Here is a 24,486-nt window from a genome sequence, read left to right on the forward strand (position 1 = left end):
ATTTTCTCCACATCCTCACCAACACTTGTTATTTTCATCTTTTTTTTAAAAAAAATAGTCATACTAATGAGTGTGAGGTGGTATCTATTGAATTATTGTAGTTTTGATTTGCATTTCCCAAATGATTAGTGATGTTGAGCATGTTATGTGTTTATTGGCCATTTGTGTATCATCCTTGGAAAAATGTCTTTTCACGTCCTTTCTCCACTTTTTGAGTCAGGTTGTTGGTTTTTTGTTGTTGCGTTTTAGGAGTTCTCTATGTATTTTGGATGTTAATCCCTCAGCATATATGATTTGCAAATATTTTCTCCTATTCTGTGAGTTGTCTTTTTTTCTCTGTTGATAGTGTCTTTTTTTTTTTTTTTTGCGGTACGCGGGCCTCTCACTGCTGTGGCCTCTCCCGCTGCGGAGCACAGGCTCCGGACACGCAGGCTCAGCAGCCATGGCTCACGGGCCCAGCCACTCTGTGGCATGCGGGATCTTCCCGGACCGGGGCACAAACCTGTGTCCCTTGCATCGGCAAGTGGACTCTCAACCACTGCGCCACCAGGGAAGCCCATTAGTATCTTTTGATGCACAAAAGATTTTAATTTTCATGAATTTATTGCCCAAATCTATGTTAGTAAACCTTAAATATTTAGTATGATAATAGCATAAACTGCTGTTTTTTTCCTTCCTGATGTTTTCTGTAACATTCAATTATTTGTCAGCAATTTAGTTAAAAGGGGACATGGATGTGGAAGGAACTAACCTAAATTGTTCAGTTTTTCTAGTCCCTAGCAACTGTGGATAAACAGGTAATAAAAAGGGAGTTCAAAGCAATACCTAAAATTAGATTTTTGAAATGTTTGTTTCTCTACCTATACCCTTGAATCTTATGATGAACTATAAGCAAAGGTTAATTGTGCGCTTTTTAAGTCATTAATAACAGAAGCATATTAAGTAAGTATAATAGAGGGATTATTAGACTAGATTTTGGAATTAAATAGAAATGGGTTCAAATGGTAGCTCTGACACTGACCAGCTGTGTGAGCTTGGATAAGTACTTTAAACTTGGTAACCCTTAGTTTCCTGAGCCATAAAAAGAAGATAATATCTTCCTTATAGTATTACTGTGAGGAACAAATGACATAAAATAATTATGTAAAGCATCAATCCCATTGTTGCCCTTGACATTTTTTTTTCCCTGAGGGCAGAGACCTAGTCTTATTTACCATTGTATTCCCTGGTACCTAGGTTGCCTGCTCACAGTTTTAAAAAATTGAACAGAATTTCAAATGTATTTAATCATCATTAGATTTCACTGAGAACTGGTAGGATATGAGATTAATTCAATCTGGTTGCATCAAAGTAGCCTCTGTTTTGTATGCTGGAGGCTAGCCAATATCATTGACTCTTTGCTGTATTCCCTATTGAAGAACATGAGGAAATAAACAGTGCTCTTCAAAAGCCTTCTCATGAGCCAAGAAACTGTGGTATGTTGTCTTTCTTAGCTAAAGTGATTCATCTGGTCAAGGTTAAAGAAACTGTAATTCCCTAACAGAAGCCAGAGTGATGCCTCATAGTCACTGGTAGGAATCATAATGTAAATTAATTGCAAGTCCTTAAGAACTCCATATGCCAGACTACTTGAAGAAGGCTTTCTACTCAGAGTGATGAAGTAACGTTGCTCAAGGACACCGATTCAGTCTAAGTAGGTGAAGACAGAAGGAATGCTCACCTCCTGAGCACTGAACCCCAGAGAGAGGCTAGGAAAACAGAGGTATCTCTTGTCCCATCCTTGAGAGTTAATCAGACAGGTATGGAGGTTGAGAAGGTTCATAATGTTCTGTGAGAAAGATGCATGAGTCTCTCTGGTATTCAGCGCATCCAGCAGTTTACTTGGGTAAGGGGACTGGCTCAACCATGGGAAGAGAGTCAAAGGCTGACCAGAGAAGAACGGGGTTGTCCTAGCCCTTGTCCTTTAGAACCTCTGTGCTCTAAAATGAACTTGAGCCCATGACCCAGATTTGGCTGTGGCCAGAGACTGTTAGCAGAGAATATTGTTTAAAAAAAATTAATAACCAGAAAATAATTAAGTAGAGTTGGGAGACCGAGCCCAACAGGAAGAAGAAAGACTCCTCTTCTTTCCTGGCAAAGGACTCAGCCAATGAAAAGCCATAGACTTTTTGTTTACCATAGCTCCCCCCACCCCAATTTTATTTTTTCCTTTATAAAAACTTCTTCCCTTGCTGTGGGAGGACTTGCATGTGACTCTCCATGGTTGCAGACCCCAAACTGCAATTCTTTGCTGATCCCGAATAAACCCATCCTTGCTGGAGAATTAACTGGCACTCTGTTTGTTTTGGTCAATGATACCAATCAGGCTATGTAGTCAGAGGCTAAGAGGAGTTAACAGGAAGGGAAAAGTAGTCTTGAAAAGTGGAATTACCAACCTATAAGGAATCATATCAATGAGCATCTTGCTGTTTTCTGTGTCCACGTTTATCTTGTTTGCAAATGCAGCAAACCCAAGAATCTGTAGGGGTTTAAAAAGAAAAGGCATGTGATCATCTATATATTATGTATTACTTCCAAGAGCAGAGGTACCCATAGCCTCTGGAAGCACAGGGAATGCAATATGCGGCAGTCCCTATACATGAAGGTTGGAGAAAGAGGCAATGCCAGTTCAGTGGAACAACAAAGGCAGAAGTCCTTCCCAACTCTTTTGGTTCCCTGAACTCTTTTTAGCACTGTAACCAGAATGAAAAACAACTTCAGGCTTGGTCTCTGACATAGTAACAGGAAAAAATGGTTGCCCTAAACTTCTCTTTCCTCACCAACTTTAAATATCTGGATCAAGTATAAACATGTTTTCAGATAATAGCTGTAACGAAGGCCTCAGTTTTAAAAGTTTTAAAATCTAGGTACACTGTCCCAATACAAGTAAGCCCTCTGGGGGATTGCTGAGGTATACTGATAATCATTAATAACCATAAATAAGATGGAGCAGCATTTGATAGCACACACGAAAAATTGCTTTAGCAAAGCAATTACTTGCTTTCTTTTTTCTCTTTTCATTTCCTTCTGAAATGCCAATTCTCCCTTCCATTTCTAATGTCTGTTAGAGGGAAAACAGACAAGCTAGCAGCTGTTACACCTTATAAAGACCTCACACCAAAGCAAATTAAAGCAGAGACAAGAGAACTCAATGCCCATTTTAAAATAATAATATATAGTTGCTTTACCCCATTATCCCTACTAACACATAAATCTTTTCCCAGCATCTACTCTAAGAGTTCAGCCAGACACTGAGCAGGATAGCAGTTGGTTTACCTGTGATGCTGTGTTCAGATGACGACCCCTAGGAAGCCTACAGATCAGAATGGAAGGAAGATCTGGATCAACAGAAAAGTTGTGATCTTTATATAGTTAAGGGACAAGAAGTGTGGCAAGTGGCCAAGAAACTCTTTCATTTCCAGTATAAAGGTTACACTTGCTCATTAAGGAAAATAGAGAAAATATGAAAAATTTAAAAGCAGAAATAAATCACCCAAAGATAACTACTATTGATGCTTTTTTTTGGTGTTTGCTATACGGCTTAAATATACACATATACAAATACATACATACACATACATTAATTATGAACATTCAGTATGTACAATTTCTTATATCTATGAAACTCTTGAATTATTTGTCAGTTTATTTTACCTGGATCCCAAATATTGCCTTGAAATTTTCCCTTAATATTTGAGACTACCATCTAAAGGACAGATTGGTGGGTATGTGCAGTTTCCTCCAGCACATCCTTTTTTTTTTTTTTTTTTTGGCTGTGTTGGGTCTTCGTTGCTGTACACGGGCTTTCTCTAGTTGCGGCGAGTGGGGGTTACTCTTTATTGCGGTGCACAGGCTTCTCATTGTGGTGGCTTCTCTTGTTGTGGAGCACGGGCTTTAGACACACAGGCTTTAGTAGTTGTGGCATGCGGGCTCAGTAGTTGTGGCTCGCAGGCTCTAGAGCGCAGGCTCAGTAGTTGTGGTGCACGGGCTTAGTTGCTCCTCAGCATGTGGGACCTTCCCTGACCAGGGCTTGAACCCATGTCTCCTGCATTGGCAGGTGGATTCTTAACCACTGTGCCACCAGGGAAGCCCATCTCTAGCACATCTTAACAGTAGTTTCTTATGTGGTGTTGTGAAAAGCTTTTCACCTGCTATACCATAGCAGCTCTCATCCTCCCTCTCCTACTTTCCTCATTTCCAAGGGAAACATGGAGGTCTTTTTCCAATTCTAAACTACATCTCTAATTCCTGCTATATAGTAGAAAATGTTCCCAATCACTTGACTTGACATGTGTATAAGTAGTGTATTGCAGGCTTCAATAACCTTTGCGGATAAGTCAGATCACAAAAAAGTTTAATGCCTAATCTGCAATAATTCTAAGTCTCCACCTACATTTGTTGCTGGACCTCAGTTTATCTCTCCACTTCACTTCATGGTGCATCCTAATTATTTATAGCATTCCGCAAAGGAATGTCTTAATTGTGGCTCACAAACCAATCTGTCAGCCATAGTCAACCCACAGCATCCTCTATACTCTTACTCCTCTCCTTTCCTAATAACCCAGGTTAATGTTATTGCCTTTGAGGTTGTTTAAAGGAACATCACTATGATCCCTGCTGCTGATGTCTCTTAAAAGAGGGTTGATCTGTGACAACATGGATGGACCTTGAGGGCATTATGCTAAGTGAAATAAGCTAGACAGAGAAAGACAAAGACTGCATGGTATCACTTATGCATGGAATCTAAAACAAAACCAAAACCAAAACAGTCATGCTCATAGAAACAGAGAGTAGAAAAGTGGTTGCCAGGGACTGAGGGATGGGGGAATTGAGAAAGGTTGGTAAAACAGTGCAAACTTTCAGCTACAAGATGAATAAGGTCTGAGGATCTAACGTAAAACATGGTGACTATAGTTGATAACATTTTATTATATACTTAAAAATTGCTAAGAGAGTAGAACTTAAATGTTCTCACCAAAAAAAAAAAAAAAAAAAGATAAATGTATGGGGTATGGATGTGTTAATTAACTAGATGGGGGAAATCCTTTCACAATGTATATCTGTATCAAATCATCATGATGCACACTTTAAATATCTTATAATTTTATACCTGAATAAAGCTGGAATCAAAGAGAGACACAGAAACAGAGATAGAAACAGAGAGTGCACGGATGTCTGTGTCACAGATGCCATCTGCTGGTGACTCCAAAGCCTCAGCTTCCTAAGAAGCCAGAGCTGTACTTGGTTCCAAGAGGAGAGGTTGCCTCTGGCTCCACTCCACAAACTCCATATACACATTGTCCCCTGGGTTCTAGGGCCCCACTATTTGTATACAGTGTTTTGGAAGATCTTTTGTAAAAGCAGCCATTCAGCTTTTGGCCTTTATGAATTGATAGCTTTTTAACTACTCCAAGGAAGAAAGGATATGCACCTCCACAAGAAGTAGACAAGTTATGAGACAGAGCTTAGTCTCAGTTTACAAAATAATTGCTATACTCTTTCAATCATGAAGAGTATGGACCTGGATTAGTTAGCATAGAATATGTTATACTGTGGCAATATATAAACCATGAGATCTTAATGTCCTAGCACTTGAAAGTTATTTTTTTACCCACACAAAGTCCACCATGGGTCAGTATCTCTTCAGGACAGCTTTGCAAATAGTGCCTTGGGGATCCAGGCTAATTCTACCTGGAGACTCTATCACCTCAACATATAGCTCCTATGATTACTACAGCAGGGGAAGAATGAACATTGGGAACTCATGCCTATTCACCTATGCTTTAGCCCCAAAGTTGCATGGTCCCGCCTAACTACAAGGGCAGCTGGGAAATATAGGGGAGCACACAGTGAACTTTAATTATCTCTATTACAGAACACTTCTTAAAGGAAAAATAATGTTCATGGACACCCAAAGATTTACTGATCCTTGTAAGAGAAATGCTGACTCCACAAACCTGAGCTTTATTTATGAAAATCTCTTTAGTATTGTAAAAATGTTAACTGCAAAAGATAAATTTTATCAGATTTCTTTTTCTTTTTGGCCTTGCCATGTGGCTTGTGGGATCTTAGTTCCCTGGACCAGGGATTGAACCCACGCCCTCCTCAGTGAAAGCGTGGAGTCCTAACCAGTGGACCACCAGGGAATTCCCCCAGATTTCTTAAAACAAACAAGAAATGTTATCTTTAGACAACATTTTTTTAATATTCTCGAAAAGAAAGAAAACAATCATATCTATTTAGTTTAACATTTCCCCGATCTAAAGAAAAAGATGTTAAAAAAACCTAGGACATATACATGAACACACACCTTCCCCAGCAGCCCCTCCTCCCCGAACCCAGCTCTGTCACTTAGTGACATGGATTAGTTTTCATTTAACATCTCATCTCCCTCAATTTCTTTACTGTAGCATAGGGAGAATGAAAGGAGGCTGAATAACAGTGTGGCTGCTGCTATATTAAAATGGAAATGAAACATCTACATAAAAGAATACAGAAATTCATCAACACTCAGCATAGGTCTGTCATGTACTTGTTTGAAAGAGGAAAGGTGAGAATAACTGAAATTACAGGAATATCAATTGTAGTTGACTTTGGATAGTGCAGCTATAGGAATTTATTTTCTTCCTTCTTTTTTTTCTTTCTGTTTTTCAAAATTGCTAGAATTCCCTGGCGGTCCAGTGGTTAGGACTCCATGCTTCCGTTGCTGGGGGCCTGGGTTTGATTCCTAGTCAGGGAACTAAGATCCAACAAGCCACGTGGCATGGCCCCGCTCCCTAAATATTGCTAGAATGAGCCTGTATTACTGTCATAATGGAAAAAAAAAACCAACCTTATTTTTCAAATAGTATGAAAAAGAGACAGTAGATAAAAGTCCTTTGAAAAATAAGCATATTTTAAAAATATAAGCTAGGGCTTCCCTGGTGGTGCAGTGGTTGAGAGTCCGCCTGCCAATGCAGGGGACACGGGTTCGTGTCCCGGTCCGGGAAGATCCCACATGACGTGGAGCAGCTGGGCCCATGAGCCATGGCCGCTGAGCCTGCACGTCCGGAGCCTGTGCTCTGCAACGGGAGAGGACACAACAACAGTGCGAGGCCCACATACAGCAAAAAAAAAAAAAAAAAAAAAAAAAAAAAAAAAAAAAAAAAATATATATATATATATATATATATATATATATATATATATATATATATAAGCTAACTAAATGTATGTATTCAGCTTTGTCACAATTCAACATACATTCTAAAAATATTATTTTTACAATTCTCCTGTGAACATTTCCCTTCTGAGGTTACTTGCTTTTAATTTAATTTAAAAAATACATATTTTAAATGATCTGAACCATGAGTTTGGAGTATCAAAACACTTACCAGAAACATCCCACTTACACCAAAAGATAGATCATCCAGACAGAAAATTAATAAGGAAACACAAGCCTTAAATGACACATTAGACCAGACAGACTTAATTCATATTTATAGGACATTCCACCCAAAAGCAGCAGAATACACTTTCTTCTCAAGTGTACATGGAACATTCTCTAGGATAGATCACAACTTGGGTCACAAATCAAGCCTCAGTAAATTTAAGAAAATGAAATCATATCAACCATCTTTTCCAACCACAATGCTATGAGATTAGAAATCAATTATGGAAAAAAACTGTAAAGAACACAAACACATGGAGGCTAAACAATATGCTACTAAATAACCAAAGGATCATGGAAGAACTCAAAGAGGAAATTAAAAAATACCTAGAAACAAATGACAATGAAAACACGATGACCCAAAACATATGGGATGCAGCAAAAGAAATTCTAAGAGGGAAGTTTATAGTAATACAATCCTACCTCAAGAAACAAGAAAAATCTCAAATAAACAACCTAACCTTGCACCTAAAGCAACTAGAAAAAGAAGAACAAACAAAACCCAAAGTTAGTAGTAGGAAAGAAATCATAAAGATCAGAGCAGAAATAAATGAAATAGAAGTGAAGAAAACAATAGCAAAGATCAATGAAACTAAAAGCTGGTTCTCTGAGAAGATAAACAAAATTGATAAGACTTTAGCCAGACTCATCAAGAAAAAAAGGGAGAGGACTCAAATCAATAAAAATTAGAAATGAAAAAGGAAAAGTAACAACTGACACTGCAGAAATACTAAGGATCATAAGAGACTACTACAAGCAACTCTATGCCAATAAAATGGACAACCTGGAAGAAATGGACAAATTCTTAGAAAGGTACAACCTTCCAAGACTGAACCAGGAAGAAATAGAAAATATGAACAGACCAATCACAAGTAATGAAATTGAAACTGTGATTTAAAATCTTCCAACAAATAAAAGTCCAGGACCAGATGGCTTCACAGGTGAATTCTATCAAGCATTTAGAGAAAAGCTAACACCTATCCTTCTCAAACTTTTCCAAAAAATTGCAGAGAGAGGAACACTCCCAAGCTGATTCTATGAGGCCATCATCACCTTGATACCAAAACCAGACAAAGATATCACAAAAAAAGAAAATTACAGGCCAATATCACTGATGAACATAGACGCAAAAATCTTCAACAAAATACAAGCAAACAGAATCCAACAACACATTAAAAGGATCATACAACATGATCAAGTCAGATTTATCCCAGGGATGCAAGGATTCTTCAATATATACAAATCAATCAATGTGATACACCACATTAACAAACTGAAGAATAAAAACCATATGATCATCTCAGTAGATGCAGAAAAAGCTTTTGACAAAATTCAACACCCATTTATGATAAAAACTCTCCAGAAAGTGGGCATAGAGGGAACCTACCTCAACATAATAAAGGCCATGTATGACAAGTGCACAGCTAACATCACTCTCAATGGTGAAAAACTGAAAGCATTTACTCTAAGATCAGGAAGAAGAAAAGGATGTCCACTCTTGCCACTATTATTCAACATAGTTTCAGAAGTCCTGGCCAAGGCGATCAGAGAAGAAAAAGAAATAAAATGAATTCAAATTGGAAAAGAAGAAGTAAAACTGTCACTGTTTGCAGATGACTTGATACTATACACAGAAAATCCTCAGGAGGCCACCAGAAAACTACTAGAGCTTATCAGTGAATCTGGTAAAGTTGCAGGATACAAAATCAATACACAGAAATCTCTTGCATTCCTATATACTAATTAAAGATCAGAAAGAGAAATTAAGGAAACATTCCCATTTACCACCACAACAAAAAGAATTATACCTAGGAATAAACCTACCTAAGGAGACAAAAGACCTGTACTCAGAAAACTATATGATACTGATTAAAGAAATCAAAGACAACACAAACGGATGGAGAAACATACCATGTTCTTGGGTTAGAAGGATCAATATTGTGAAAATGACTATACTACCCAAAGCAATCTACAGGTTCAATGTAATCCCTATCAAATTACCAATGGCAATTTTCCAGAATTAGAACAAAAATTTTTACAATTTATATGGAAACACTAAAGACCCCAAATAGTCAAAGCAATCTTGAGGGAAAAAAACAGAGCTGGAGGAATCAGACTCCCTGACTTCAGACTATACTACAAAGCTACAGTAATCAAGACAACATGGTACTGGCACAAAAACAGAAATATAGATCAATGGAACAGGCTAGAAAGCCCAGAGATAAACCCACGTACCTTTAGTCACCTAATCTATGACAAAGCAGGCAAGAATATACAATGGAGAAAAGACAGTCTCTTCAATAAGTGGTGCTGGGAAAACTGGACAGCTACATGTAAAAGAATGACTTTAGAATACTCCCTAACACCATACACAAAAATAAACTCAAAATGGATTAAAGACCTAAATGTAAGGCTGGACACTATAAAACTCTTAGAGGAAAATATAGGCAGAACACTCTTTGACATATTTGTCAAATGTCAAATTATGTCAAAACACAATTTGACATAAATTGCTGCAAGATTTTTTGACCCACCTCCTAGAGTAATGAAAATAAAAACAAAAATAAACAAATGGGACCTAATGAAACTTAAAAGCTTTTGCACAGCAAAGGAAATGATAAATAAAACAAAAAGATAACCAAGAGGATGGGAGAAAATATTTGCAAACAAAGCAACCATCAAGGGATTAATCTCCAAAATATACAAACAGCTCATGCAGCTCAATATCAAAAAAAACAAACAACTCAATGAAAAAATGGGCAGAAGACCTAAATAGACATTTCTCCAAAGAAGACATACAAATGGCCAACAAACACATGAAAACATGCTCAACATCACTAATCATTAGAGAAATGCAAATCAGAACTACAGTGAGGGGCTTCCCTGGTGGCGCAGTGGTTGAGAATCCGCCTGCCAATGCAGGAGACACAGGTTTGTGCCCGGGTCCGGGAAGATCCCACATGCCGCGGAGCGGCTGGGCCCACGAGCCGTGGCCTCTGAGCCTGCACGTCCAGAGCCTGTGCTCCTCAATGGGAGAGGCCACAGCAGTGAGAGGCCCGCGTACCACAAAACAACAACAACAACAACAAAAAAACAAACTACAGTGAGGTATCACCTCACACTGGTCAAAATGGCCATCATCAAAAAATCTACAAATGGGGCTTCCCTGGTGGCGCAGTGGTTGAGAATCAGCCTGCTGATGCAGGGGACACGGGTTCGTGCTCCGGTCCGGGAAGATCCCACATGCTGCGAAGCGGCTGAACCTGTCAACCATGGCCGCTGAGCCTGTGCGTCCGGAGCCTGTGCTCCGCAACGGGAGAGGCCACAACAGTGAGAGGCCCGCGTACCGCAAAAAAAAAAAAAAAAAAAAAAAATCTACAAATGATAAATGCTGGAGAGGATGTGGAGAAAAGGGAACCCTCCTACACTGTTGGTGGGAATGTAAACTGGTCCAACCACTATGGAAAACAGTATGGAGGTTCCTCAAAAAACTAAAAATAGAATTACCATATGACACAGCAATCCCACTCCTGGGCATATACCCAGAGAAAACCATAATTCAAAAAGATACATGTACCCCAATGTTCATTGCAGCACTATTTACAACAGCAAGGACGTGGAAGCAACCTAAATGTCCATCCACAGAGGAATGGATAAAGAAGATGTGGTACCTATATACAATGGAATATTACTCAGCCATAAAAAGGAATGAAATAGTGCCATTTGCAGAGATGTGGATAGACCTAGAGACTGTCATACAGAGTGAAGTAAGTCAGAAAGAGAAAAACAAATATGGTATATTAACACATATATGTGGAATCTAGAAAAATGGTACAGATGAACCAGTTTTCAAAGCAGAAATAGACACAGATGTAGAGAACAAACTTATGGATACCAACGGGAGAAGGGGGGTGGGATGAATTGGGAGATTGGGATTGACTTATATACACTACTATGTATAAAATAGACAACTAATGAAAACCTACTGTATAGCACAGGGAACTCAGTGCTCTGTGGTGACCTAAATGGGAAGGAAATCTTAAAAAGAGGGGATCTATGTATACATATAACTGATTCACTTTGCTGTACAGCAGAAACTAACACAACATTGTAAAGCAACTATACTCCAATAAAAAGCAAAACAAAACAAAACAAAATGAAAACACCTACCAGAAAAACTTCCATGGGAAACTTGATGGGGTACTGATTGTAGGAAATTCTGATACATTTGTTGATTCTCAGAGCAAAAATAGCAGTTAGAAATAGTAAGATGCTGGTGGAATTAGCTTTGGGGAGACCTATACAGTAGTTAATTATGTTCTGAAAGAAAACAAAATTACAGAGGCTTAGAAAGGGATGTAATAACTGCCTAAATCTAGAAAATGACGCTCTTTCTAAATTAGTTCAAAAGGAAGTCCCTAGGCAGTGTTGCTGGGCACAGAGGTCTTTATGAGCATTACTAGAACAGTGAGAGCAAGTAGGTGGATACATATTTTTTAATTGAAAACAATATATTAAAAGACTGTAACGTCCAGTAAGAAGATAATACACTTTCTATGTTTCAGTGTAGTGGAAAGGACCCAGGAGTTCTGTTTATTAGCCTATTCTTTATCAATTTTCCCAGACCATGTATGTTTAGCTTGGCTCCTAGGCCATTCTTGCATTCAGGGACTACTTTGCATTTTATATTCTGTATATATTATGTTTTAGGATATATGTCTTTCAGGAGGCATGTAACGGGAAGAAGTATGATAATACAGTATCTCAAAGACCAAATTTTAATATAAATCACGTTGGTTTAAAAGGCTGGGGTGAAATGGTTAATGCAACTGGGAACATGGTCCAGCTGGCACCTGCAATTAATCAAGACTGTAAATCTAGAAGAAGTGAAATTATTTCTAGGACTCTCTTGATCCAGATGCCTATGCAGGAGTCTCTCCACTCGGATCTACTTCTTTTTGGAGGCAAGGGGAGGGGCATTTGTAAGTCTAGGTGAGGGTAGAAATTACTCACATAGAAGAAGGAGATGGGACCAGAATGGAAACTAATCATAATCCCGAAGATGCAGGTCAACTGGGACAGGATAATGTGTAGTGCCGTGGCAGCCAGGTAAGCACTGATTGCAGCCTCCGGAATGTAAGTGATAATGAAGCCAAAGCCTAACATGCCCATTGATAGCTGTAGGGGGTTCAGATGGAAAAGAAAACCAGTGAGGAGGAATGTCATCAAACCAGCAATATCACCAATTAGGCAAACTCCAGAGGGGTTCCAACAAAAAAGTTAAGTTAGGCCCCTTTGATAACTCTTGTTCCTCTTTCCCTAATTAACTGAAATTGATGAGCTAAGGTAGGTCCTTGGTGTTGATTCAGAGGTTTCCTACAGACATAAGACCACACTCCTTTCTTCACGAGTCCATAAGCTTAAGTTCTTACTCTAGAATCTACTGACCTTGTTGATGTGGGGTTAACAGTGACAAAGTGATCAGAACAAGACCTTGCCTTTTCAAAGCCCTTTTCACTAGAAGCTTTGATAGCCCTCTTCATGAGAGGTTAATATCCCTGTGAGGAATGCAGCTTTTTGCAAAGGAAAATATTAAAACAAACTGGGTTCCAGCTTAAACTTTTTGGCCTTTGACGCTTATCTTTACGAAGAATGATTAAACTGAATTTATGTCTTCAGGATTATACATAAATACATGTATTATATAGCATTTTACATGTACACTTGTATATATATGTAAATATATTTTTTAAATGTTTTTTAATAAACAAGCAAAGCATCTAAAAGGATAGATGGCAAACTATTAACAGAAGTTACCTTTGGGGAATGGGATTAAAAGTTTGGGGCAATATTTGTAATTTATACACTTTTTTATTATTTGAGATTTTTTGCAATATACATGTTCATCTTTTATAATAAAAAAATTGTAAAATTATGGATAGAGGGTGAGCCCCAACCCTCTTAAGAGGGTAGGTTAAGAAAAATGACACAGCCCAATGAAGAAGATGGGGAAAGAAAAACAAAAGTCGTGAACTCTTCTATTGTCACTACTTCATCTTCCACTGCACTAGGAACTTTCAGAAAACAAACTTGGAAGAATAAATCTATTAGCTTTAAAAGTTTTTTGTTTCAAAGCTTTCAGTTAGCTGGGCAGTCTGTCTCCCTTAATCTCCTGTCATTATTGCCCAATATGCTCCTTTACTCTAGCCAGGCCAATCTGCTTCCTGTCATTTGTGTGACTGGTTGATTTTTACTTCTGTGCTTATGCCCAAACCCCTCTGCCATCTCTTTGCCAATCCATGTTTATCATCTCTTTCAAAAGCTCAATGAAACTTCTCTTCTTTAGGAGGTGTGGTGCAAAAAGCATGATTCCTGGGGATAGAGAACTTGGCTTCGATGCTGGCTCTACCACTCACTGCCTGAGTGAGTTTGGGCAAGTTTTAAACTCTCTGAACCTCAGTCTCCTCACCTACAGAATGAATAATACCCAACATGCAGTGTTTTGTACGGATTACACTACATAATTCATGTAAAACACTTAGCTCAAATCTGAAAATAGTGACAGATGCAAATATGTACCATTCTTTCTTCATGCCATCCCTTCCTTCCACCTTGTAAATGGCAAATATCTTTAATTAACCATAGAACCCTTCCTTACCCAGCTGTGATGTGGCATCAGAATCTGGTGTTAGTGTAATTTTCTAGGCATCAGTTGTCAGTCAGAATTGGTCTGTGACATGAAACCTATCTGCCATCCTTATTGAAAACAAGTACAGACAGTTCCCAAATTACAATGATTCTAACATTTTTTTCAACTTTACGATGGTGCAAAAGCACATGCATTCAGTAGAAACCATACTTTGAATTTTGATTTTTTTTTTCTGGGTTAGCCATATGCAGTATGATACTCTGTTGTAATGCTGGGCAGTGGCAGTGAGCGACAGCTCCCAGTCAGCCAAACGATCATGAGGGTAAACAACTGATACACTTATAACTATTCTGTACTCAGTCAGCCATTCTGTTTTCCACCTTTAGTACAGTATTCAACAAATTACATGAGATATTCAATACTTTATTATAAAATAGATAATGTGTTAGATGATTTTGCCCAAGTGTAGTCTAATGTAAGTGTTCTGAGCACGTTTAAGGTAGGCCAGGCTAAGCTATGTTGTTTGGTAGGCTAGGTGTATTAAATGTATTTTCAACTTACAGTATTTTCAACTTACCATGGGTTTATCAGTACATAACCCCATCATAAGCTGAGGAAGTTCTGTACTAAATGTTTGGTGAATGAAGGAAAGGTTCAGTAAATGGTTGTTTCCTTCCCAGACAACTCCATCCCAGCTAAAAGTTATTCCTTCACTTCATATTCTTCTTTTTTTTTTGGCCACACTGCACATCATGTGGGATCTTAATTCCCCAACCAGAGATTGAACCCATGCCCTCTGCAATGGAAGCGTGGACTCTTAACCACTGGACTGCCAGGGAAGTCCCCACTTCATATTCTTTTGACAACAAACTCTTCACTTTTATTAACACTAGTTTGCACTTTAAGATTATCTAGTGTACAGATTCTAGAGGTAGACAAACTGAGCTTGAATCCCACTTTGGAGTCATACTGGTTATGTGACCTTGGGCAATTCACTTAACCTCTTTATACCTTTATTTCTTTAAAATAAGTACCAGAATAATACCTACCCTCATACAGGGGGGTGTTGTGAGGATCAAATGAGATAAAACATGTAAAGTGCTTTGAATATTGACAGCACATAGCAATAAATGTTAGATATTAGTATCTAGTTCAGACTTTTTTTTAATTTAAACTTTTTATTTTAAATAATTGTAGATTGACATGAAGTTGTAAAAAAAGCAACACACAGAGATCCGGTTTACCCAGTTACCCCAATGATAACATCTTGCACAACTATAGTATTGATACAATGCCACAGTTAGGATACTGACATCAATACAACCAAGTTACAAAATAATTCCATCAGCACAAAGATCCCTCCTGTTGTCCTTTAACAGCCTCTCACCTCTCATCTCTACCTCCAATCTCCATCCTCTGACCTCTACCCATCTTTAATCCCTGGCGACAACTAATCTATTCTCCATTTCTATAATTTTGTCACTTCAAGAATTTTACATAAATGGAATAATCAGTATGTAAACTTTCCAATTTCATTCATTTTTGCTCTTTATTATTTCCTTCCTTCTGCTTATTTTGGGTTTAATTTGCTCTTATTTTTCTAGGTTTTGAAGAGGGAGCTTTTATTATTAATTTGAGACATTTTCTTTATTCTACTGTATGCATTTTAGTGCTATTTATTTCCTTTTCAGCACTGCTTTAGCTGTGTTCCAAAAATTTTGGTATGTTTTATTTTCATTTACTTCAAGGTATTTTTTTTAAGATTTAATTTTATTTATTTTTGGCTGAGTCGGGTCTTCGTTGCTGTGCGTGGGCTTTCTCTAGTTGTGGTGAGTGGGGGCTATTCTTCATTGCGGTGCACGGGCTTCTCATTGCGGTGGCTTTTCTTGTTACGGAGCATGGGCTCTAGGTGCGTGGGATTCAGTAGTTGCAGCACATGGGCTCAGTAGTTGTGGCTCACCAGCCCTAGAGCACAGGCTCAGTAGTTGTGGCTCACTAGCCCTAGAGCACAGGCTCAGTAGTTGTGGCACACGGGCTTAGTTGCTCCGCAGCATGTGGGATCTTCCTGGACCAGGGATTGAACCCATGTTCCCTGCATTGGCAGGCAGATTCTTACCCACTGCGCCACCAGGGAAGTCCCTACTTCAATGTATTTTTTAAAAACTTCCCTTGAGATTTCCTACCTGACTTATGGATTATTTAGAAGTATGCTGTTTAGTAGTATCCAGATATTTGGAGACGTTCCTGTTAACTTTTTGTTATTGACTTCTAGTTTGATTCCACTGTGGTTAGAGAACATACTGTTTGATTTCAATTCTTTTAAATTTATTGAGGTTTGTTTTATAGCTCAGGATACAGTCTATCTTGCTGTATGTTCCATGGGTTGTTGAAAAGAATGTGTATTCTGCTGTTATTGGTGGGAGTATTCTGTAAATATCTCAAACCCTATTGGTGTCGTTATTTTGAATTTTATTATATGCTTGCTGATTTTCTGTCTAGTTGTCCAATCAATTGTTGAGCGAGGGGTGTTGAAGTCTCCAACTGTAATTGTGGATTTGTCTATTTCTCCTTTCCAGTTATATCAGTTTTTGCTTTACATATTTTGTAGCTCTGTTGTTTGGTGCATACATATGTAGGATTGCTATGTCTTCTTGGTAGACTGATACTTTTATCATTATATAATGTCCCTCCCTACCTCTGGTAATTTTCTTGGCTCTGAAGTCTGCTTTACCTGGTATTAATATAGTCAATCCTCCTTTCCTTTGATTAATATTTGCATGATCTATATTTCCATTTTTTTACTTTCAACCTGTCTATATTATTATATTTGATGTTTCTTGTAGACAGCATGTTTCTAAATATGTCAGTCTCTAACTTTAATGTAAATGTCAATATGTTAGGGCTTAAGTCTGCCATTTTTCTGTTTGTTTTCTCTGTTTTTCAACTCTATTTTTCCTGATTTCATTGGTTACTTGAACATTTTTTAGAATTTCATTTTGATTTATCTATAGTGTTTTTGAGTGTATCTCTTTGTATAGATTTTAAGTGGTTGTCCTAGGTATTACATTATATATGCATAACTTATCACAGTCTACCAGTGTAAACATTTTACCGGTTTGAGCAAATAATAGAAACTTTACCTCCCTTTATGTTTTTTATAAAATAATTGTTTTAAATATTTCTTCCATATGCATTTTGAACCACATCAGACAGTGTTATAATTTTGTTTCAACCATTGAACATAATTTAGAAAACCCAAGAAGCAAGGAAAACTACCATATTTATCCATATTTTTCCTTTTCCATTATCCTTTCTTCCTTCTTGATGTTCCAAGATGCCTTCTTTTATCATTTCCTTTCTGTGTAGAGAACTTCCATTAGCCATTCTTTTAGGGTAGGTCTTGCTGGTGACAAATTCTCTTAGTTTTGCTTCATCTGAGAACGTCTTGATATCTCCTTCATTCTTTTTTTTTAAATTAATTTATTTATTTTTGGCTGTGTTGGGTCTTAATTGCTGCATGTGGGCTTTCTCTAGTTGCAGTGAGCAAGGGCTACTCTTTGTTGCGGTGTGTGGGCTTTTCATTGCAGTGGCTTCTCTTTGTTGTGGAGCATGGGCTCTAGACATGCAGGCTTCAGTAGTTGTGGCATGTGGGCTCAGTAGTTGTGGCTCGTGGGCTCTAGAGTGCAGGCTCAGTAGTTGTGATGCATGGGCTTAGTTGCTCTGCAGCATGTGGGATCTTCCCAGACCAGGGCTCAAACCTGTGTCCCCTGTATTGGCAGGAGGATTCTTAACCACTGCACCACCAGGGAAATCCCTCTCCTTCATTCTTGAAGGATATTTTCACTGAGGCTGTGATTTTGGATTGACAGTTCTTTCAGCAAACAAAAAATATTGTGCAATTTCCTTCTGGTCTCCATGGTTTCTAACAAGAAATCTGCTGTCATTTAAATTATTTTCCCCCTGTAGGTGAAGTGTTTCTCTCACTGCTTTCAAGATTTTTTTTTCATTGTTTTTAGTTTTCAGAAGTTGACTATGGGGACTTCCCTGGTGGTGCAGTGATTAAGAATCCACCTGCCAATTCAGGGGACATGGGTTCAAGCCCTGGTCAGGGAAGAGCCCACATGCCACGGAGGAACTGAGTCAATGCACCACAACTACTGAGCCTGCACTCTAGAGCTCGCAAGCCACAACTATTGAGCCCATGCAGCACAACTGCTGGGCCCACACATCGCCACTACTGAAGCCCACATGCCTAGAGCTCGTGCTCTGCAACAGGAGAAGCCACTGCAATGAGAAGCCTATGCACCACAATGAAGAGTGGCCCCCACTCGCCACAACTAGAGAAAGCCTGAGTGCAGCAACGAAGACCCAATGCAGCCAAAAATTTCAAAAAAAAGAACATGATTTGTCTTGATATGGATTTCTATGGATTTACCTTCTTTGGGTTTTTCCAAGCTTCTTAAATCTGTAGGATTATGTTTTTTGCCAAATTTGGGAGTTTTCAGCTATTATTTCTTCAAATAATTCAGCCTCATCTTTTTTCTCCTCCCTTTCTGGGATGCTTATGACACAAATTTTAGAGCTTTTGTTATGCTCCCATTTGTCCCTGAGGCTCTGTTAATTTTTTTTTTCCATCTATTTTCTCTCTGTTGTTTGGACTGGGTAATTTCTATTGTTCTGTCTTCAAGTTCATTGATTTTTTCTCTGTCTCCTCCATTTTGCTGTTGAGCCCATCCTTTGAATTTTTAATTTTGGTTACTGTATTTTTCAGATCCAAAATTTTCATTTGGTTCTTCTTTATATCTTCTATTTACTTTTTAAGACTTTCTATTTTTTCACTTGTTTCAAGCATGTTCATAATTGGTTGCTGAAGCGTTTTTAGGATGGCTGCTTTATAATTTATGCCAGATAATTCTGATATCTCTGTCATCTCAGTGCTGGCATCTTTTTCTTGTCTTTCTTCATTTAAGTTGAAATGTTCTCGGTTCTTGACATGACAAGTTATTTTCAGTTTAATTGTTGACATTTTGTGTACTATGCTATAAGACTCTGGATCTTATTTAAACCTTCTGTTTTAGCCAGCTTATTTTGATAAAGTGCTGGCAGGAGAAGGGGAAGGTGCCACCTTGTTACTGCCTGGCAAGGCAGAAGTCCAGGTTCTCCTCTCAAAATCCACTGACACTTGAGGCAATAGGGACACTTCATTTTTGCTGGGAAGGGATGGAAGTTCTGGCTCCCCACTAGGCCTCCCATCCTGGCTGGGAGAGACAGAAATGCCTTTATTTCTCCCTACATTGACTCCATTGACACTGCTGAAGAGGGGATTGTCATCATTAATGCTGTGTTGTGGTGAAAGGCCTGACCCTTCACTAGGCTTTCTCTGACACACCCCAGCAAGGAGTAGGAAGGGTGTCTCATCACTGCCCAGTGGAGATGAAAGTCTTGACTCCTTATTTGGCCTTCTCTGACAATACCCCAGGTGGCTACCTCATTACAGCTGGGTGAGTGTGGAAGTCTGGGCTCCCTGCTTGGCCTTTGCTGGCATGAGTGGGGATGACACCACAGGATTTTTTTTTTTTTTTTTGGTGTTTGCCTGGAGTAGAGCAGTTATTGGGTAAAAGTTTTCAGTCTTGCTAGTCTTTCCTGGTCCTGTGGCTATAAAGAGCAGACTTTTGTTGGGGCTTTTTTTTGGTCTTCCCTGTTGGCATTTTGGGTTTCTGGCTTCTTCAGCACCAAGTTTGAGATATATGAGGCAAAAAAGAAAACCCAAGGAACTCATGACTGTGTTGTTCTTTGGGTCTGAGCCAGTTTGTAATCTTCTCTTTACCTTTCAGTCTTCTTATGTTTGTTTTCTATATAATTTTCCAAGGTTTTTAGTTTTTCTTAGCAGGAGAAATAGGCAAAAGTACATATATTCCATCTTCCTGTAAATGGAATATCTCCTCCTTTATTATATGAAAAAAAAATGACACTCAAACAAGGGGAAAGAACTTGCCAAGGCCACTTAGATAATTAGTAGGTTGCTGACTTACTGCCTGTTATTTTGTCTTCTCCTACAAGATTGAATATTTTAAACACAGGTATTATATCTTTTTATTTTTATTTTTTAAAATAAATTTATTTATTTTATTTATTTACTTTTCGCTGCACTGGGTCTTCATTGCTGCTCGCGGGCTTTCTCTAGTTGCAGCAAGCGGGGGCTACTCTTCTTTGTGGTGCACGGGCTTCTCATTGCAGTGGCTTCTCTTGTTGCAGAGCACGGGCTCTGGGCATGCAGGCTTCTGTAGTTGTGCCACGTGGGCTCAGTAGTTGTGGCTCGCAGGCTCCAGAGTGCAGGCTCAGCATCTGTGGCTCACGGGCCCAGCTGCTCTGCGGCATGTGGGATCTTCCCGGACCAGGGCTCGAACCCATGTCCCCTGCATTGGCAGGCGGCCTCTCAATCACTGCACCATCAGGGAAGCCCGGTATTATATCTTTTTAAAAAAAATTTTTGGTCTCTATTAAAGTACAAATTTCATTTCTCTATACTTGGTAATTATAATTTATTAATGCTTACTGTGTGACAGGCTCTGGGCTGAATGCTTTGCATGCATTTTCTCACTTAATCCTCACAAGAACTCTGCAATACAAATATTATTTTTCCCATTTTAAACATGAAGAAACTGAGGCGCTCGAAGGTAAGATAACTTAAGTAAGTCACATAGCTGGTAAGTGTCAGGGCTGGGGTCAGCCTACCATAATAGCCTGCCTTTGTAGGCTTCCAATAAGTTCTTGCCTAGTAAAAGATGGCCCCAGGGGAAATCAGTGAAAATTAGCTATAGAGCAGGTTAGCTGAGAAGAAAGAGAAATAAAACTGAAATATGTGACTTTAGTTCAGTGGGTGACACTTCAGATGGTAGACTCTCAGAAGAAATTAAATACACTGCCCAAAATAAGGTTTGATATTTTGATAAGTCATTGATATTGTCCATTAGCTGAGTCCTGTCATTGCAGAAAAAGGATTTCAGGTCTAACTCTAATGCTCACTAACCAAAAATATAGTATGTGAGCCCATGAATGATATTCTTGTTGAAAGAATAGAAAGAAATTTTTTAAAACATGAAATCATGAGTAGAACTCTAGGCCACAGTCCCTGGAACCCTTCTTTAGTCTTAGCATATTAGGGACTGATGAGAATATTGAGTATCTCATCCTAAACCAACGTGGTAGATTTCAGAGGAGGGAGAAGTTTTGTTACTGAGGAGACAGCCTACCCACAAGACCCATAAGTTTTTGAAAAATTAAATCACTTAAGTTCCAGATATATCACAATGGGTAACAGGAACAATTAAAGGAAGGGGTCCACGTGCAGACCTTTTATTTATTTATTGCTTCTTCAGGGGTTCAGAGACTCAGGTCCTACCTGAATAATCCCAGTCAGCAAAGTTGTGGATGCCACCACACTCAAGGATTTGTTATAGTTCTCAAAGAAGGAGAGGTTAGAAAAGTCATCCTTGATGAAAGTTCCCAGTATTAGGCGGCCACTGTTGAATGGGTAAGTCCTCAGGACATTGATCGTCAGAGCACTCACAAGGAAGAATGTACCTATGAAAGAAAACGTTTAGGCAGAAGGTGAGGTTTACTGAGTTTGAGAAGTTGAAGTGTTAGCTCTTCTCTAAATGTTTGATAAAATTCACCTGTGGAGCCATCTGGTCCTGGACTTTTGTTTGTTGGATTTTTTTTTTTTTGCAGTACGCGGGCCTCTCACTGTTGTGGCCTCTCCCGTTGCGGAGCACAGGCTCCGGACACGCAGGCTCAGCAGCCATGGCTCACGGGCCCAGCCGCTTCGCGGCATGTGGGATCTTCCCGGACCAGGGCACGAACCCGTGTCCCCTGCATCAGCAGGCAGATTTTCAACCACTGCGCCACCAGGGAAGCCCAGAAGGTGAAGTTTTAAGTCCAGGTAAACTGACAATATTGACAAAAGCAAGGCATGGTCTGATGTTTTGCCCTTGATCTGACAAACTTTTCTTATTTGAAAGTGGCCACCAAGAAATAAGAAAGCGCAGGGAAAAGAACTCTGGCTCCACGTACTGTAACCAACTCACAAGTTTTAGATCTTGGTGGTCTAGGTATTAACCTCTTTGCATCATGGGCATATGGAGTAGGATTAAAGAGAAATTGACTAGAAATGTATATTCAGGCTCAGCCACTGTGCCTGTTCTTAGAAATGGTAAAAAACGAGATGGTGGTAAAAGGATCAGAAAACAAAGCTAATTAATAATAATAAGGGGCTTCCCTGGTGGCGCAGTGGTTGAGAATCCACCTGCCGATGCAGGGGACACGGGTTCGTGCCCCGGTCCGGGAAGATCCCACATGCCGCAGAGCGGCTGGGCCCGTGAGCCATGGCCGCTGAGCCTGGGCGTCCGGAGCCTGCGCTCCGCAGTGGCAGAGGCCGCAACAGTGAGAGGCCCGCGTACCACAAAAAAAAATAATAATAATAATAATAATAATAATAATAAGAAGAAGAAGAAGAAGAAGAAGAAGAAAAGTAATACCTAACACTTATGAAGGATTTAATAGGTGCAAAATGACATGGAGCTGAACCTATTTCAAATATAATTTCATTTACTTCTACTATCAACATAAGGGAGGCAAAGGCAAATCTTACCTTTAAAGTACCTAACAGAAACAAAACTCTAGTAGCCCTCGTTATCAGTATTTGGAAATGATTGTAATGTGCTCTGGGAACTTGGAAAAATGGGAATAAAATAGTTCTCTTAGTGTTCAAATGTAAAATCAACACATAATAGATTTTAGTAAAGATATGGAATATTGTCCTTAAAAAAGGCAAAGGAGCACTCAACAGAATGGGATGGCAACTGGACTGAAAATACAAACACACCTGGAGAAAAACTGTGACAGTCAGAATGGTCAATGTTGGTTGCTTGGTCAGTTATACAGTGTGGAAGCTCAGAAAAAGGCACTTTACTGAGTGAATGTTGGCGATGTCCTTCTGAGACTCTCAGCGTGTTTTGTGATTTGATTTCTGTATAGGTTCACCTAGGGGAAGTAATTGTGCTAATTATATGACCTTCAGCTAGTCTGGTCTCTGTAACAGTCATTTCCAATTATAAATTAGTAGATGGACTTTTGACTTAGGGAAGAAAAGTGCTTATCCTGTGGGTTTGAGTGCTTTGATTACTATGACAGCATTTTCTCAATGTAAATTAATAATCTGACATGATTATTGTTATTATTATTTTTATATTAATTAATTAATTTATTTTTGGCCACATTGGGTCTTCGTTGCTGCACACAGGCTTTCTCTAGTTGCGGTGAGCAAGGGCTACTCTTTGCTGGGGTGCACAGGCTTCTCTTGTTGCAGAGCACGGGCTCTAGGCGCGTGGGCTTCAGTAGTTGTGGCACATAGGCTCAGTAGTTGTGGCTCGCGGGTTCTATAGTGCAGGCTCGGTAGTTGTGGCACACAGGCTTATTTGCTCTGCGGCATGTGGGATCTTCCCGGACCAGGGCTCAAACCCGTGTCTCTTGCAGTAGGCGGATTCCTAACCACTGCGCCACCAGGGAAGCCCTGACATGATTATTATAAATCAGGTCCACAGATTTTTTTTTTTTTGGTATGCGGGCCTCTCACTGTTGTGGCCTCTCCCATTGCGGAGCACAGGCTCCGGACGCGCAGGCCCAGTGGCCATGGCTCACGGGCTTAGTTGCTCCGTGGCATGTGGGATCTTCCCGGACCGGGGCACGAACCCGTGTCTCCTGCATCAGCAGGCAGATTCTCAACCACTGTGCCACCAGGGAAGCCCAAGGTCCACAGATTTTGGTTATTAAGGGTACAGCTGAAAAGTGGATCCACTCCAGGAGTTTTGGCAAAATCATTTCTGGATCTTCCAGGCTGAGGACAGTCAGATTCCAACATGTGGTAATTTCACCAAGAAAAGTACCTCTTGTCCTATAATTCCTTTAATAGCTTGCTGGCCTGTTTGTCTGGTGGTGACATTAATAATATCACAAAAGAAGTGTTCAATTTCTAAAATCTGAACACTAACCCTATGGATAGGATATCCATCTTCTGCCTCCTTTCCTTCTATCTTAAACATAGCTTTAGCTTGGGCTCCTTAGCAATAAGTAAATGATTGAGATGGAGACTTCATCCACCCCCTGTGGTGCCGGCACTGAACTCACCAATGGACATTTGATGACATGATCCCAAAATTCCATAAATTACTGAAGCACAGAAAGCTGAGTAAGAGACATTGAGAGGAGGAACCAGTTGCCTTGTCAGCAAACCAAACGTCAGGCCTGAAAAGCAAGATAATTTAAGTAAGCAAAGGTAGCCTGGCTTTTAAAAGTCACCTGAAATAAAAAC

General features: G+C 39.3%; 1 protein-coding gene across 2 annotated transcripts in view; it reads right to left on the bottom strand.

The window, feature by feature from the left end:
* Positions 1-24,486, bottom strand: part of SLC26A8 (solute carrier family 26 member 8) — a 71,830-nt gene that overhangs the window by 24,767 nt on the left and 22,577 nt on the right. For both annotated transcript variants that reach the window (XM_067006093.1, XM_059076348.2), the window contains exons 4-8: positions 24,303-24,419; positions 21,520-21,701; positions 12,482-12,646; positions 11,639-11,788; positions 2,436-2,518 (exon numbers count right to left, since the gene is read on the bottom strand). In XM_067006093.1, the coding sequence (XP_066862194.1) occupies positions 2,436-2,518; positions 11,639-11,788; positions 12,482-12,646; positions 21,520-21,701; positions 24,303-24,419 (697 nt within the window). The remainder of the gene's footprint in view (positions 1-2,435; positions 2,519-11,638; positions 11,789-12,481; positions 12,647-21,519; positions 21,702-24,302; positions 24,420-24,486) is intronic.

This window comes from Kogia breviceps, chromosome 10 (genome assembly GCF_026419965.1).
Source record: "Kogia breviceps isolate mKogBre1 chromosome 10, mKogBre1 haplotype 1, whole genome shotgun sequence".
Classification (NCBI taxonomy): domain Eukaryota; kingdom Metazoa; phylum Chordata; class Mammalia; order Artiodactyla; family Physeteridae; genus Kogia; species Kogia breviceps.